Genomic DNA, 16,580 nt, shown 5'->3' on the forward strand with positions numbered 1-16,580 from the left:
TATTACTCTTAGAGGTCTGTAGACACATATGTGCGTTGTGATTAGTTACTGTATGGCTATGTCGGTGTGATTTATGTTTTGGGCGGTCCCGTTCGCCGTGGCAGCCTTGTCAGCTGCGTGTACATATGTTCGGACATATTGTGTATTTTACGACAGCCCTGCTGGCTATTGTGCAGAATATATATATTCGTATGTGACAGGCTGAGACGACGTTCGATTTTCGTATATGTTTAAGTTATCCGTATACTGATTACAGCTAGCAGGTGTGTACGAGTGCCCAGCTCGGGCACTAGTCATGGCCTGCGGGGTTGGGTCGTGACACTTAACCATTATGTTTCTTTATTGAAAAGCATAATGTTTGACCGAACAAGCTGCCTTTAAGCTTTATTCCTCTGGTGGCAATTTTCTACCTAGTAAAAAAGATTTGAACATACAAGACTTACGCGGTTGCCTTGTTACCAAAAATAAATAAGAAATTCCGACTTCTTTTTGACATTGAGAGTGACCTCCGATCTTCATTTATTCTAATATGAAGAAGCCTTAATTCTAATCTTTAAATACACATGCGTGTCCCTTCTTTTTATTTGGGTGAAAAGCTTCCGTATGCTTATTTTGAATGATTTTATTCGGGTTATATTCCCTCGAACTCATAAGTATTGTCATTCGGGTTAAATGCTTCTGAATGGATAATAAATTTATTCGGGTTTAAGTAGCTCCAAATTTATATATTCTCTATATTCGTCGGGGATTATTCTTCCGACTAATTTTTTTTTATTATTGTGAATTAGATGTCTCCAATTCATTTGGACATTCTTGCTTAAGTATAAGCTTCTAATTTGTGTATCATTCAAGTATATAGACAACCCTCGATCATAACATATTTAAAGAGAAAGAGTCTATTTGAATGATAAATTTCTCTTTTGTTGTACATTAGACTACTAGGAGTAAGTTAACCAAACTATTCAGATTTTTATATTAGCTGGCTCAGAGCTTGGCCAACAGCCCCCAGTACTACAATATTAAGTTTAAGACAAATGCTCCAGGTCTTTGACTTGAAAGCTTTGGCTCTGAATGACCCTTTAATTTCTCCGTCAGTCCCAGTATCTTGCCAGGGTTCATCTTCTCAATTTAATATTACTTGAGCGATTTCTGAGTCTTTGCTGTCCTAGGCAATCGCCAACTCCAATTACTCATTCAAAGTAACACATTTTATGTTGCTGCCTCATTAAAAACCTTGCCAGAAAAATCCTTTTTCTTTCTTTTTTGGGGATAAAAACCAGTCGAAGGGAAAAAGAATGCAGCACTGTTTTCAGAATTAACGAGGCAATCTTCATGTGCTTTTCCTTACTTTGTTTTCCTCATCGGAAACCATATTTTACCTACATCCAATGTTAGAATTTAAAAGAAAAATTTACTCAATACAATAACGTACCTTGAACAGTTTTTCTTTTCGCCACACGATGGAAACTTCCTTTTAAGCAGAATTTTCATAAGTTTTTAAATTACCGTCTTTTGCTTCGAGGTTTTTCCAATTCTACTTCTGGATTCAACCCGCTCGCATTACTTGGTCAAGTAACTCTTGTTCCCCCCTTTTTTTTTACTCCATTAATTACTTTGACACCGGGCTTTCCATTCGTCATAAACAATTCCCGGGATGCATTCAACTCCATCCAGCGTTAAAAACTCTACTTGTTTGCGCAATTTTGAAAGTACTGCCTTCGTATCTCGAATCCACGGCTTGCCCAAAGTAAATTTACATTTCATGCCACAATTTATAACATAAAACAACATATTCTGCTCCCACCACATTGCTACTCGTTAACTCTATCAATCTCTTTACTATTCCGTTCGCTCTAACCAATCTATCGAATATTTTTATGGGTGGCTCTGGCTCACCTATCATTACCAGCTATTTGATGAACCCCTCATTGAATGATGTTGGCCGAACTGCTTGAATCAACCACAACATTTGAAATCCTACAATGATTATTCATAATAGAAATTACCAAAGTATTAGAGCAAGGTGAGATTCCACTTGCTTTCTTATCAGCAACTGGCAACGCATAATTCCGCTTAAGCCTTTGGGTTCTTTGGTCGCACGCCCCTGACAACTCATCTATTTTGACCGGGAGAGGTGCTTCAGTGTCTATGGGTTAGTCAGTTATCAAGTTAATCACATGGCGTGGCTCAAGCTGAACCTCTTGCTTGATAGGATCTCTATTCCTTCCATATTTATCCTTGGCCCTGTCACTTAAGAATTCTCTTACCAATCATGCAACCTCATCCCTAAGGTGCCGACGATAGGCCGTCCGGTGCCTATGAGTTCCATGATAATTGCAAAATAAGCTCAAATCATCTGACTGGGATCCGATCGCATTGGTCTGGGCTATTTCGTACCTTCAATTTTACTTATAGCCGCGACCAACCCCGCTAAGTCAATGTTGAAATTATATTCCGACAACCTTGGGTTTTCATTGCTTATAACTGAATCAACTGTCACGCATTTGGATTACAACCCTCGTCTACTTTGGGCCGGATCACCCTTTTTGTCAGGAATCGATCTCTTGAATTGATCGTTAAGGCTCTGTTCCTGTCTTGAACGGATCCTCTCCTGGTGTCCGTATGGCTGATACCTCTATTTTCCAAACCTGAAGTCAGAATCGGTACTTCTTTTAGGTATATCATGGTTTCCAGTCCATCCAGTTGACCTAGCCGGTAACCCAAACTGATCATCTTCCAATCGAACTTTTGATTCGTACCGATTGTGAACATCCGCGCATGTTGTAGCGGGGAATTCTAATAGGTTATTCTATTTCAACGTTGATGACACGCTTAAACTTTTAGGGTTTAACCCCTCGGTGAACACCTCCACTGCCCATTCATCCAGGACAGCTGATAGCAGTATTCATTCCTTTTGGAATCTTATGACAAATTCCCGTAAAAATTCTGCATCATCTTGGGCTATCTTAAAGATATTCGCTTTTCTTGCGGACACTTTCTTTGGTCCAGCGTGTGCCTTGATAAAATCCTCTGCAAGCATTTCGAAGGAATGAATAGAATGCTCTGAAATTAGTGAATACCATGTCATCACCCCATTGGACAATGTTTCACTGAACTTATTAAGCAAAATGTACTCAATCTCGTTCGGCTGCATATTATTTTCTTTAACAGTGTGTGTGTATGAAGTCACGTGCTCTTGAGGGCCTGTGATCCCATCATACTTGGGTAAATCTTGCATTTAAAACCTTTTTGGAATTAATTTAGGCACTGCACTTGGAGGAAATGGTAACTGGATATATCTATTTGAATCTGGCCCGTTTAACACCGGTGGTGCCCCTGTAATTTGATCTATCCGGGAATTAAATACCTTAAACTCTTTTTTCGTTTCGGTCCAGTCGGCTATTCAATTCTTTCTCATTTTTGTCTAGCCGATTGGAAAAGACCTCCAGATATTGCATAACGTCAGGTGCTTCATTGCCACCTCAATTACTGCCGCTGTCTTCTCCGCAATTCATAGCTCTATTCATCAAATTTGTCCCGACATTAGTCCTCCGTGCTTGCAAATCAGCAATAGTCTTTTTTTGCTTTTCCAGCAAGTCAAGAATCTTTGCTAACCTCGGATCAGCAGCTCTCACTTCTTCTTCCATATCCTCTTGGTCATTGGAAGTCAAATCATTTCCTGTGTGTTTAGATCCCTGAAGGGAAGTCAAGGGCTGATCATTCCTTGCCCTGACCTCTCTTGTTGCCAGATCTATCTCTTGTGCATTGACATTGGTCAACTCACCATCAGCTTGATATCCAGTGTTTGCCATAACCTCGATTACCTAATTTTACAGAATTAAAAGTGATTAGTAAGGCAATTTAGAGCAACAAAATAATATCACAATTATCCTTAGCCCCACGGTGGGCACCAAACTGTTTACCCCAAAAAAGGTACAGTTAAATTTGTTAGTGATTTAAAGGATACATGAATTGATTTGTCATAAGCAAGTAAAAAATAATGACAGTATAACAATGAAATCAGGTAAAAACAAGATAAGAAAGCGATAATAGGCCTGGGTCGAATGAGCCTCGAAGAGAATCCTTTGATAAGTTTTCCTCCGGTGGAACACTTGAATACTTAGCCTTGAAGATGGAGTATTAATCCAGAATAAAAGAATAAAAATAGAACATTTTTACTTTGAAATAGAGACTGAATTATATAAATGAGTATAAGAAATTGTATTTCGATCATCTTGACAATGAACCTGAAATTTTCAGTTTTTATCCCATTCAATTTCAATTTTCCCCCAAATTGGCCTGAAATTTTCAGTTTTATTTACTTATAAGATGATGATACGCAATAGATTTTCGTAAAACCCCGAGGTAATGTAGTCGTGAATGTCGATTTCACTTCTACGGTTTCAATTTTTGAAAATAAAAGTCGACTAATTTTCCCGACATATAAAGTTGACTAAAATAACCTTATTATCAAACACTAAGTTTTTTCAAACAAAACTTACTGCGGGCACCTTTTCAACCCCTAAAATGACGATCCGAACGCATACGTATCCTTAATGTATTGAGCCTACATTATTGTACGCAGAAAAAAATATCATGTTCTATATAAAATATTGACTTTTCGGAGTCTTGACACACGACTAATCGTTGACCAAAGTATGAAAAAACACACTAAGTGTTGCAAAAAAAAAAAAAATTGCCAATTTTTTTTTTTTTAGTGCTCGCTATTTTACTGCGCTATAAAACAAAAAAAAATATTCTTTAGCACAGTAAAATACTGCGCTAAAGCAGTTAAAAACCTTTTGGCAACGGCTTTATTTTCAATAAATCTAAACCCTAAAAATAAAAAACCTTAAGTTAATGACAACAAGTCTTCAAACAAAAATGGACGTCGATGTATATAAAACACTTAAATCTAAAGTTTACAAATAAAACTTACTTCGGGCACCTTTTCAACCCCTAAAATGACGATCCGAACGTTTACTTATCCTTGATGTATTGAGCCTACATTATTACGCGAGAAGAAAATATCAGGTTCTATATAAAATATTGACGTTTAGTCCCGACACACGACTAATCATTGGTCAAAGTATGGAAAAAAACACTTAAGTGTTGCAAAAAATAAAGTTGGCCAATTTTTTTTTTTCGCTTCTATAATGCAGTATTTTCTTGCGTTTAACGGCTCCGTCTCCGTGAACTACTTTAGCGCAGTAAATTACTGCGCTAAAGGTAGTTTTGTAACATTTTTTTTATTGGGATATTTTGGTTCAAAGTGGTTTTTTGGGGGCATTTTGGTTCCGGACTCAACCTTTGAACCGGAGGGAGTATTAAATTAAATCCTCAACACTCCTTTAAAATATCTTTTGTCCTTCCTCTACATACATACTATAACCACACAATACCTATCCTGCAATATATTCCAATTCTTGTTCATCTTAAGACCTTCCTACATTTTCACAAGGAATTGAATCTGATTTTTGAATACTTAATAATGGCAGCTTAAAGTGCTGTAATTTCTCTTCTTCAAACACTTGAGCAACGAAATCCAGAACACTTTCATGGTCAAACTGCTAAAATGCTCGAATCTATTCATGCTACTACTGAATATTTTAATAATGTCCTTAAAGAAGCTAGCAAGAGTAGGTTTGATCCTGAAAAAATAAAATCTTTGGAGGAAAAAGTACAAGTTGCTGCTATTGATGCACAAGATGTTGTTGAGCTGAAGATTGCTAAAATCCTGAAAAGCTTAAGTGACACATTTTTCATGTTTCCCATGGATTTGCCAGCAGTTGTGGAAAAAATGGAGACAACAAAGTATCATGTGATGGAAATTGTTTCTTAGTTTAGCACAAGTACTAACGATAGTACTGATGATGATCAAATTGTTGAGTACATGATGGCAGCTCGTAGTGCTGTAGTTTCTCTTCTTCAAACTCTTGAGCAACTTCAGCAGACAATCCCAGAACATTTAGGAGCTGAAATTACTAAAATGCTCGATGCTCTTCGTGCTACTGCTGAATGTTTTCAAAACGTTGTTGAAGAAGCTAGAAAGAGAAGGTTTGACCCTGAAAAAATCAAATCTTTGGAGGAAAAAATTAGAGTTGCTGCTAATGATGCAGAACATGTTGTCCAGCAGACGGCTAGAATCATCGAAGGCTTAAGCCGGACATTTGAAGATCTACCTGAGGATTTGCTACCAGTTGTTGAAAAAATGGATACAACAAAGAAAGAAGAGAAGGAGATTCTTTCTGGTTTTAGCACAAGTACTCATGATGAAATTCTTGAATTATCTGGGGATTCCTTAATTGGCACTTCTTCTACAAGTATGCTGCCAAATTCGGAAAATGATATTGTGCAGGGACTTGATGATGACTTGGAGATCATAGCTAGAAGATTGACAGGAACACCGTCGGATCAAGACATTGTCACAATGACAGGCATGGGTGGCATTGGCAAAACAACACTCGCTAGAAAAGCTTATAATCATCTTCCAGTCAGGTATCATTTTGACCTTCGTATTTGGGTTACAATATCTCAAGAATTTCAACTTAGGAATGTGTTGTTAGAAGCTTTATATTGCATTTCATATTGCATTTCAAAGCACACAAATACTGTCAATAGAGATGATTATGATAAGAAGGATGATAATGATTTAGCCGACCTGCTGCGAAGGAAACTAATGAGTCGAAGATACCTTGTTGGTGTTGATGATATTTGGAGTATGGATGTTTGGGATAGTATAAGTGGTATATTTCAAGATCGCAAGAAGGGGAGTCGAATCTTGTTGACTGCTAGGGAAACTGAGGTAGCGATGTATGTAAATACTAGTAGCCCTCATGAGATGAACCTGTTGAATTTAGAAAACGGTTGGAAGTTACTTCATGATAAGGTTGGACCAAAACATGATCATTCTCCTGAGTTGGAAGAAATTGGAAAGAAAATAGTAGAAAAATGCCAAGGACTACCCTTAACAATTTCAGTGATTGGGGGACATCTTTCTAAAACGGCCAGGACATTAGAATGTTGGAAGGATGTTGCCCAAACCTTAAGTGAAATCGTTGCTAGTCATCCAGATAAATGATTAGGAGTGCTCAGTTTGAGTTACCACCATTTGCCTATTCACCTCAAACCTTGCTTTCTTTCTATGGCTTGTTTCCCAGAGGATTTTCAGGTTGAGACGAGGAGATTGATCCATTTATGGATCGCGGAAGGTTTTGTAAGGACGTCTGGAAGTGGTAAAAGCTTGGAGGAAGTGGCAGTAGATTATTTGGAGGATCTTATCAGTAGGAACTTGATAATGGTGAGAAAAAGGAGATTCAATAGTGAGATAAAACATGTGCAATGCATGATCTTCTGCGTAAATTCTGTTTGATAGAAGCCGAAAATATAAAGTTTATACATGTTGAGAGAACTGACCAAGTCCTTCCTCTTCCAACACAAAAGCATAATGTTCGTCGCTTCAGTTTCCAAACCCGATTTTGTGTAGACGAACATTGTTGCAAGCCATTACCTCTTTTTACCAGATCTATCTACATATTTTCTCCATCAAAATATGTATGTTTCTCCCGTTTAAATCTTCTCAGGGTATTGGCCTTCCCCACTACTCATCTAGACTTATCTCCATATCCATTGGACATTACACATTTATCTCATTTGAGATATCTTGAAGTTTTACGGTGGACTAGTCTTCCTGCATCAATCTCAGAGCTTCAGAATTTGCAAACTCTTATTCAGCAGGATCCGTACCGAAATGAATATGCGACTTTACCAGGGACGATTTGGTTGATGAAGAACTTGAGGCATGTAAATCTAGGGGGATCCAGTTATTTACCTAGTCCTAGAAGTGAAAGTATTCAAAATAAGCAACTTGAGATAGGGATGCCAAATCTAGAGGAACTTTCTGGTGTCTGTTCCAGAAGTTGTGCAAATGAAGTATTTTCTGACATTCCCAATCTAAAGAGATTGATTATCCATGTAAATTATCTCAAAGTAGAGTTTTTGGCCAATCGCCTCATTGATATGTCCAGCTTGACAAAACTCGAAGCATTGAAGTGTTTCTGTGGTAATCTACGTGCAAAGAATTGGCCACTCTCCATGAAAAGGTTTGTTTTCCCAACATCACTTACGAGGTTGACTTTAACTGGTTTTGAGTTTACTTGGGAAGACATATCAACTCTTGTCATGTTGCCAAATCTTGAAGAGCTCAAACTTAAACATTATTCAGTCGTTGACGAAGAATGGAGATTGAGTGATGAAGACAAGTTCAAAAGCCTGAAGTTGTTGTTATTTAGCTCGCTAGACATTCAGCGCTGGGAAGCTAGCAGTGATAGCTTCCCAAATCTAAAATGCCTCGTTCTGAAGTATTGCCGCTTCGTGGAAGCAATTCCAGCTGATTTCATGGACATTTGTACTTTGGAGTCAATTGAGTTACATGATTGCAGCACTACGGCTGGGGATTCTGCAAGAAAGATTAAAGAAGAACAAGATCAGATGGGAAATAATTTCCTTAACATCTACGTCCATGACCAATGTAAATGTCTATCAAAAGGTTCTTAGATTCTTCACATTATTAATTATTCCATCCTTGTTAAATTTTACCCTCCTTGAAATTAAGATGATGACGTCTTCGTTAATTTGAGGGACAATCATCCAAATGCAGAACCTCTAATGTATATTTTGAAAAGTAAAGTGTTCCTTTTATGTTTTTATCAATTGTTAAATTTATGTTTTAGGAATAAGCATGTTTAATGCATGTCTTGCCCATTTGTGATTTAGTATTTATTTTGTGTGATAGTTTGAAATGAATAAGGCTTCTCTTATGCATTGTCTATAGTGTATAAGAATCCAAAGTTTCTCCCTTAAATAATGAATCTGTTTTCCTTTGTTCAACTATCACTTATTTTTATATCATACTATAAATCACTTAATTATCTATTGTAAATTGCTCTCACAACAACCTAATGTTCAATTCTTTCCATAATCTTTGCTCGAGGCCTATCAATGATACAAATCAAGTACTTCTCTGAAAATTGGCATAAATGGTCTAAATATGCCTTTCTCTGTTTTTTTATTGTTTTCCCCTGAGATGGGTTCTGGAAAGCACTGGATAGTGTTCATTGCTGGTAGATGTTGAATTGATTTTTTTTTTTTTTTTTTTTTTTTTAGCAAATCCTCTAGGCTAGGTGCCTAGGGCTAGTTTTTTTTATTACTATAATAAAAATAAAGTTGTGGGGTTGAAAAATGCCAAAACACAAACCTGTTGGTGAATTACGTATTCTAATTCTGCATTGTTGATTAAATTCTGGTTGAAACTCTTCTTATCTGTGGTGAAATTTTTGGCTTTGGGTGGTGGCGGAGGTAGTGCGTATTAAATTCTGGTTTGAAGCTCAATGCAGAATTGAATTGTCAGGCCAATACCAGATGATTTAAAAAAAATCTTTTATAGGATACGTTGAATATACAGAAGGTCCATTCAACTAGGGGTGGACGTTCGGGCCGTTTGGATTGGATATGAATATTTTGGTTTAGATTTTTGGTTTTCGAATTGAAAAAATATTAATCCAAATCCAATCCAGATAAGCTCGGATCAGATTGAATTTTTTCAGATTAATCGGTTTGGATATATCGGATTTTCAGTTTTGAACTTTTGAGCCTCTAATGCAAGCTAATTAGAACGAAAGGCCCAGTTACCGGGGGCGGAGCTAGGTAGGCTCGAGGGGGATCCGAACCCCCTTGGCGAAAAATTACAGTGTATATACAAGATTAAAATTATTTTTTTAAGTAGATGTTGAGCCCCCTTGACTTCTTCGTGTATTTACTTCTTCATATTTTTGAACTTTCTAGTTGAAAATCCTGGCTTCGAAATTCAAAATTTTTTAAACTAAAATCCAAAATCCAAACCAAATATCCTAAAAGTTCGAATTTCGGGTTGACCCAAACTATGTCCACCCCTGCATTCAGCTAATCGCCATGAAAGAGTGAAAAAAAGAAGACTAAAAAATAATGGTGGAATTGTTCATTAAGCAAGCACAACAGTACTCAGAGGGCAGGCCAAGTTACCCAAAAGATTTCTTAAGATATTTTAGACAGACATCATAAATCAGCACTACTATCCATAGGTGCTTCTGTATTGTAAATGGTATCCAATTACGAAAAACTTCAAAAATAATCTTAAGATGTTCCAAACTGTTTGTACGTCCTAAGTTGCTCCAAACTTATTGTTTCCTCAGTTGGCTAAGCTCTACAAGAATGTAATAGCCACAGACACAAGTCCAAAGCAGCTGGAATTTGCAGCAACGCTTCCGAATGTTCAATACATATGTGCCTCTCCTAAGAGGTCAATATTCGAAATCGAGACCAAATAGGAGCAGAGCCAAGCGTAGATTTATTCACAATTGCTCAAGAAGTGCATTGATTTGATCTCCCAACATTTTATCAAGAAGTAAAATGGTTACTCAAGAAACCAAATGGAGTAATAGCAGCTTGGCGCTACACTGTGCCATAAGTAAACAGCTCAGTGGATACAATTTTTCAGAAACTTTACACTATTGATGTTTGACCTTATTGGGAATCTCCCAGAAAATTGGTTGATTAAAAAGTACAAAACTATTCCCATTTGAAGCTGTGATGGTTGTGATAATCAGAATGGACCGTTTCAGTTCAAGATTGAGAAAGTGATGGACTTAGATTCTTATTTCACTTACTTGAAGTCATGGTCAGCTTATCAAACTGCAAAAGAAAAGGGTGTTAGGTTGTTGACTAACTTACAAGTGCTTGGAATGAAGATGGGAAGAGTCAGAAAAATTGTTACTTTCCCAATTTACTTGAGGATTGGAAAAGTTGGAAGTTTGTATTGAAATGAAATAGGTAATTGTTACTTTTTCAAATTGTTAATTAGGTAATGTAAAATCTGCACTTGCTCTTCCATTTGTATTTTCAGCTAATTGTTCCTTTAATAAAGCATTTGAATAAAAATTACAACATCTACTTGTATTGCACAATTAATGCATAACGTTTGGTTCGATATTGTTGTTGAAGAGTGCTGACGAAACATGGGCACCGGGGCCTCGTCATAGGCAGGATGCTGGCATTACCCAACAGAGGCTTCTCAACTACAACACAATATTGGAGAAATTTGAGGATATACAGTTGAAAGGATTCCATGAACTAATAGGCTTAATCAGTGGCATGACTAGCCTCTTAATAACTAAAGGTTATTTAGTTAGGAATTTTACTCTTCTATATTGACTATGTATGTTTTCATGAAATTTCTTTTTCAGTTTCAAACATGAAAGTTTATGTGAACCAATCAAATAAAAAAAAATGATAAAATGTTGATTCTCCTTGCCATCAACAACTTATTATATGGATATGACAACTAGTCTCCTCCATGACTCCATTAATTGTCAACTCTAAAGATGCTTGTTTACTGGATACAATCTGCAGAGCAAATAAACAAAGTGGTGCTTGTTAAATTAAGTAAAAACTGTCCATCAGAAGAAAGAAAATATATTAATTAATCAAATGAAATAGATAGGAGAATTATTAGGGTGTTAAGAGGTTTTGTAACCTCCTCAAAACTACAATATAGAATTTGCAAAAAACTATATATTGAATTTAATCCTCTGTACTTCTTCAAAAATTCTTTTGTTCCTTCCTCTCCATATTATCATTTCCACAAGAGATTTAATTATTGAATACTTGATGGCAGCTTATAGTGCTGTTTCTCTTCTTCGAACTCTTGAGCAACGAACTATTGTAGTTATTTCACAATGTCACTCAACTTTGTTTTGTAATAGAAATGGCATTGAACTATTGTCATTTCACCTACAAAGTCACTAAACTACTGCTATTTCACCTACAAAATCACTCAACTAATTCAAGCAACATTTTCGGTAGATATTGCTGAAGTGGAAATTTTTAAAATATAAAAAGCTATTTAATTTAATTAACATTTAAATTGACCCGCTTTTTATTGTACCTGAGTGAATCGCTTTTTTTTTTTTTTTTTTTTTTTAAATTTTAATTTGGCTTAAAATATATTCCATATCAAAAATATCTATTTAAATATCTTTGAATTAGTTGAGTGGCTTTGTAGCAATTCAAGGATCTAGTGATTTTCACTCGGGGGTTCAAAAAGACAATAAAAGCTAAATATAAAAAATAATCTTTCAATGGGAATCGAAACTAGGACACAACGAAAATTTTGAACACTTTGGACCGTTTGAGCTAACCTTTTACATTTATTTAGGGCGTTCAAAAGTTAATATATGTTGTAATTTTTTGCTGAGGTTATTCACATGCTCTAAATCCGCCCCTGTTTATAGGTGAAATAACAATAGTTGAGTGACTTCATAGGTGGAATGAGGCTAGTTGAGTGACTTTTCTGTTACAAAACAAAGTTGAATGACTTTCTTAGATATAATCCATTAATTAAGTGACTTTTTGAGATAAAAATTGTTAGTTGAGTGACCGTCTGAGAAATTAACTCTTAGTAACCTCTGGGAGAGAAAATTTGTATATGATATATATTGACTATTGTTTTTTATTTGGTTGATGAGTTCGTTTCACCAAAAGGGATCTCATGAATTACTTTTTCAAATCTTTTCTATCAAGGGTTTCAGGAAAAAACAACAAAAATAATCATGTTACTTGAATTACTTTAACCATCTTTGCGCTGTAAAATTTTCGGACAAAAGAAATTAGATTAATCCCCCTTCACAAAAGGTACCCAAGCCCCTACTATGGAAAAACAACAAAAATGATCATGTTACAACATGTACATAATATAATACAACTGCATTTCCATAGAATTTTAAGTCAACAACTATAAAATATCTTTACACCTACCTTATCTTTTAACAAATGATTGCAATAATATAATCACAGCATCATTCGGCCAGATCAATGGAATTCCCATGTGATGCAATGAAACGACAACCTTAAAAGGAACAATAACAACATGCAAAAAAGTCTTTGCAAGTCCTGACTGTACTCCCACAAAAAAGAAGAAAAGAGTATTTGATCCTTCAAAAATCGTATTGTTCTTTCCTCTCCATATTAACTGGACAATACATAACTGCAACATTTTATTTCCAAGTCTTGATTTCTCCAAAATTGATGGCGGCTTATACTGCTGTAATTTCTCTTCTTCAAACTCTTGAGCAACTTCAGAAGACAAGCCCAAAGCTCATTCAAGGTCAAACTGCTGAAACGCTCGATTCTCTTTGTGCTACTGCTGAATATTTTCATAGTGTTCTTGAAGAAGCTAGCGACAAGGGTAGGTTTGACCCTGAAAAAATCAAATCTTTGGAGGAAAAAATAAGAGTTGCTGCTAGTTATACAGAAGATGTTGAGCTCAAGATTTCTCAAATCATCAAAGACATGAGCTGGACATTTGGAATTTTACAACATGAGGATTTGAGTACGGTTGTTGAAAAAATGGATACAACAAAGAAACAAGTGATGGAGATTGTTTCTAATTTTAACACCAGAACTCATGATGCTGATGATGATCAACTTCTTGAATCTGCTGGGGATTCCTTAACTGGCGCCACTTCATCTAGAAGTAATTCAATGCTGCCAAATTTGAAAGACGAAATCGTGCTGGGACTTGATGAACACTTGGAGAAAATAGTTGAAAGACTGAGAGGCCCACAGTCGGATCTAGACATTGTCACAATAACAGGCATGGGCGGCATAGGCAAAAAACAACACTCGCTACGAAAGCTCATGATCATCTTGCAATCAGGTATCATTTTGACATTCGTGTTTGGGTTACAATATCTCAAGAATATCAAAGTAGAAATTTGTTCTTAGATGCTTTACATTGCATTTCAAAGCAAACAAATTTTGTGAACGTAAAAGATTATGATAAAAAGGATGACGAGTTAGCTGACCTAGTGAGGAGAAACCTGATGGGTCGAAGATACCTTGCTGTTGTTGATGATATTTGGAGTATGGATGTTTGGGATGAAATAGCACCCATATTTCCTGATTGCAACAATAGGAGTCGTATTTTACTGACTACTAGGGACGCTGGGGTAGCAATGTATGGGGATTCTACTAGCCCTCCTCATGAGATGAACCTCCTAAATTCAGAAAATAGTTGGAAGTTACTTCGTGATAAGGTGTTTGGACCAACACATGATCATCCTCCTGAGTTGGAAAGAACTGGAAAGAAAATAGCCGAAAAATGCCAAGGACTACCCTTAATGATTTCAGTGATTGCAGGACATCTCTCTAAAATGGCCAGGACATTACAAAGTTGGAAGGATGTCGCCCAAACCTTAGCTGAAATCCTTGCCAGTCATCCAGATAAATGCTTAGGGGTGCTCGGTTTGAGTTACCATCACTTGCCTAATCACCTCAAACCTGTTTTCTTTCTATGGGTAGTTTTCCAGAGGATTTTCAGGTTGAGACTTGGAGATTGATCCAATTATGGATCGCAGAAGGTTTCATAAGGACATTTGGAAGTGGTAAAAGTTTGGAGGAAGTGGCAGTAGATTATTTGAAGGATCTTATCAACAGGGGCTTGATAACCGCTGGAAAACGGAGATTCAATGGTGATATAAAAACATGTGCAATGCATGATCTACTGCGTGAATTCTGTTTGATAGAGGCTGAAATGACAAATTATGTCCTTGTTGAGAGAACTGACCAAGTCCCTAGTACTCTTTCATTAACACAAAAGCACGATGTTCGTCGCTTCAGTTTTCAAACCCAATATTATTCAGTTGATGAATGTTGTAAGCTATTACCCCCTGTTGCCAGATCTATCTACTCATTTAAGCGACCTTCTACAACCCATTACAGCTTTCTCGGGAAATTGATTGGCTGTCACCCTGTACCACTTGAAGTTTTATCCCGTTTCAACCTTCTCAAGGTATTGGCCATCTTCCATGAAGAGCTTCCTTCATTTCCACTTGTGATTACAAAGTTATTTCATTTGAGATATCTCGAAATTGTATTTGACGGTGATCTTCCAGCATCAATATCAGAGCTTCAAAATTTGCAAACTCTAATTTATAAAGAACGTTTTATAGATAAAACTTTACCAGGAAATATATGGATAATGGAAAACTTAAGGTGCATACATCTGGGAAGAGCTAGTTGTTTACCCAGTCCTAGAAGAGAAAGTATTCAAACTAAGCATCTGGTTATAGGGATGCCAAATCTAGAGGAACTTTTCGGTCTCTGTTTCACCAGTTGCACCAATGAAGTCTTTTCTAACATTCCCAATCTAAAAAAGATTGATCGCCCACCTAACAGCTTCATCAAGAACAGAGCGTAAGGCCAATCTCAACATTGATATGTCCAGCTTGACAAAACTCGAAGTATTAAAGTGTGTCAGGTATACTTCTTGGTCTTGGCCAAGGATCTCCATCAAGAGGCTTGTTTTCCCAACATCTCTTAAGAGGTTGACTTTAGCTGGCAAGTATTATTTTCCTTGGGAAGACATTTCAAGTCTTGTCAAGTTGCCAAATCTTGAAGAGCTCAAACTCAAAAAGTTTGCAGTCAGTGGTGAAGTATGGAGATTGAGTGATGAAGACAAGTTCGGAAGCTTGAAGTTGTTGTTGTTTAGCGAGCTATATCTTGAGCGTTGGGAAGCTAGCAGTGATAGCTTCCCAAATTTAAAGCGTCTTGTTCTGAAGAAATGCGACTGCCTGCGAGAAATTCCAACAGATTTTGGGGAAATTTGTAGTTTGGAGTCAATTGAGTTACATGAATGCAGCAGTGCTGCTGAGAATTCTGCAAGAAAGATTGAACAAGAACAAGAGGACATGGGAAATAATTTCCTCAAGATCTATATCAAGAGCAGTCCCAGTAAGTTTTACATTTCTCTAGAAAATTCTTCGATTCTTCACATTATTAATTACCTCCCTGAGATTAAGATGATGACTTCTACTTTTTATCTTGTATATATGCAGGTTATTGAAGCTTATTTTGAGGGACAATATATCGATCTACCATCATCTTCCAAATGCAGAACGTCTTTAGTTTATATTTTGAAAAGTAAAAGTCTTTCTTTTGTGTTCTTATCAGGTGCTATATTTATGTTTTAGGAATAAGCATGTTTGATGCATGTATCGCCCACTTGTGAGTTAGTATTTTATAAGAGATAACTATTGATGTACTGTAAGATTCATTTTGTTTGAAATGAATAAGTTTTCTTTCTATATAATATGCATTTGTCTTTTGCAATTTTAATAGAGAAAATGGTTAAAAACACATTTAAACTCTTACTTTCCCGCGAGTTTCACACCCCAACCATCGATTGTTCCTTTTTCCTACCTGAACTATCACCATCTAAATACTAAAACATACCTAATTGAGTAGATGATGATAGTTCGGTATCAAATAATATTATAATGTCACTCGCCAAATTATACACATGTGCGGAACGGAGGAACTTACGGGTTCCGCTGAACCCAATAGAGGGAAATAAATACATCAATTCTATTCAAATTACTTTGCTTTATAAGCATTTCCATTCCCTTCGCTTATGTTTGCTCTATCCCGCATCATTCTATTTCCCATTTTATTTCTCTTTGGGCCTTTACCGCATATATTGTAGCGAT

The 16,580-nt window shown here is 36.4% G+C and overlaps 1 protein-coding gene across 1 annotated transcript; it reads left to right on the top strand.

The window, feature by feature from the left end:
• Positions 1 to 5,896: 5,896 nt before the first annotated feature.
• Positions 5,897 to 16,046, top strand: LOC132061561 (uncharacterized). The gene is given in 7 exon segments (XM_059454348.1): positions 5,897 to 7,331; positions 7,334 to 8,530; positions 13,100 to 13,704; positions 13,707 to 14,370; positions 14,373 to 15,244; positions 15,246 to 15,825; positions 15,930 to 16,046. Coding segments are annotated over 7 exon segments (5,361 nt in total). The 3' UTR covers positions 15,938 to 16,046.
• The last annotated feature ends 534 nt before the right edge of the window (positions 16,047 to 16,580 follow it).

Source organism: Lycium ferocissimum, chromosome 6 (genome assembly GCF_029784015.1).
Source record: "Lycium ferocissimum isolate CSIRO_LF1 chromosome 6, AGI_CSIRO_Lferr_CH_V1, whole genome shotgun sequence".
Classification (NCBI taxonomy): Eukaryota; Viridiplantae; Streptophyta; class Magnoliopsida; order Solanales; family Solanaceae; genus Lycium; species Lycium ferocissimum.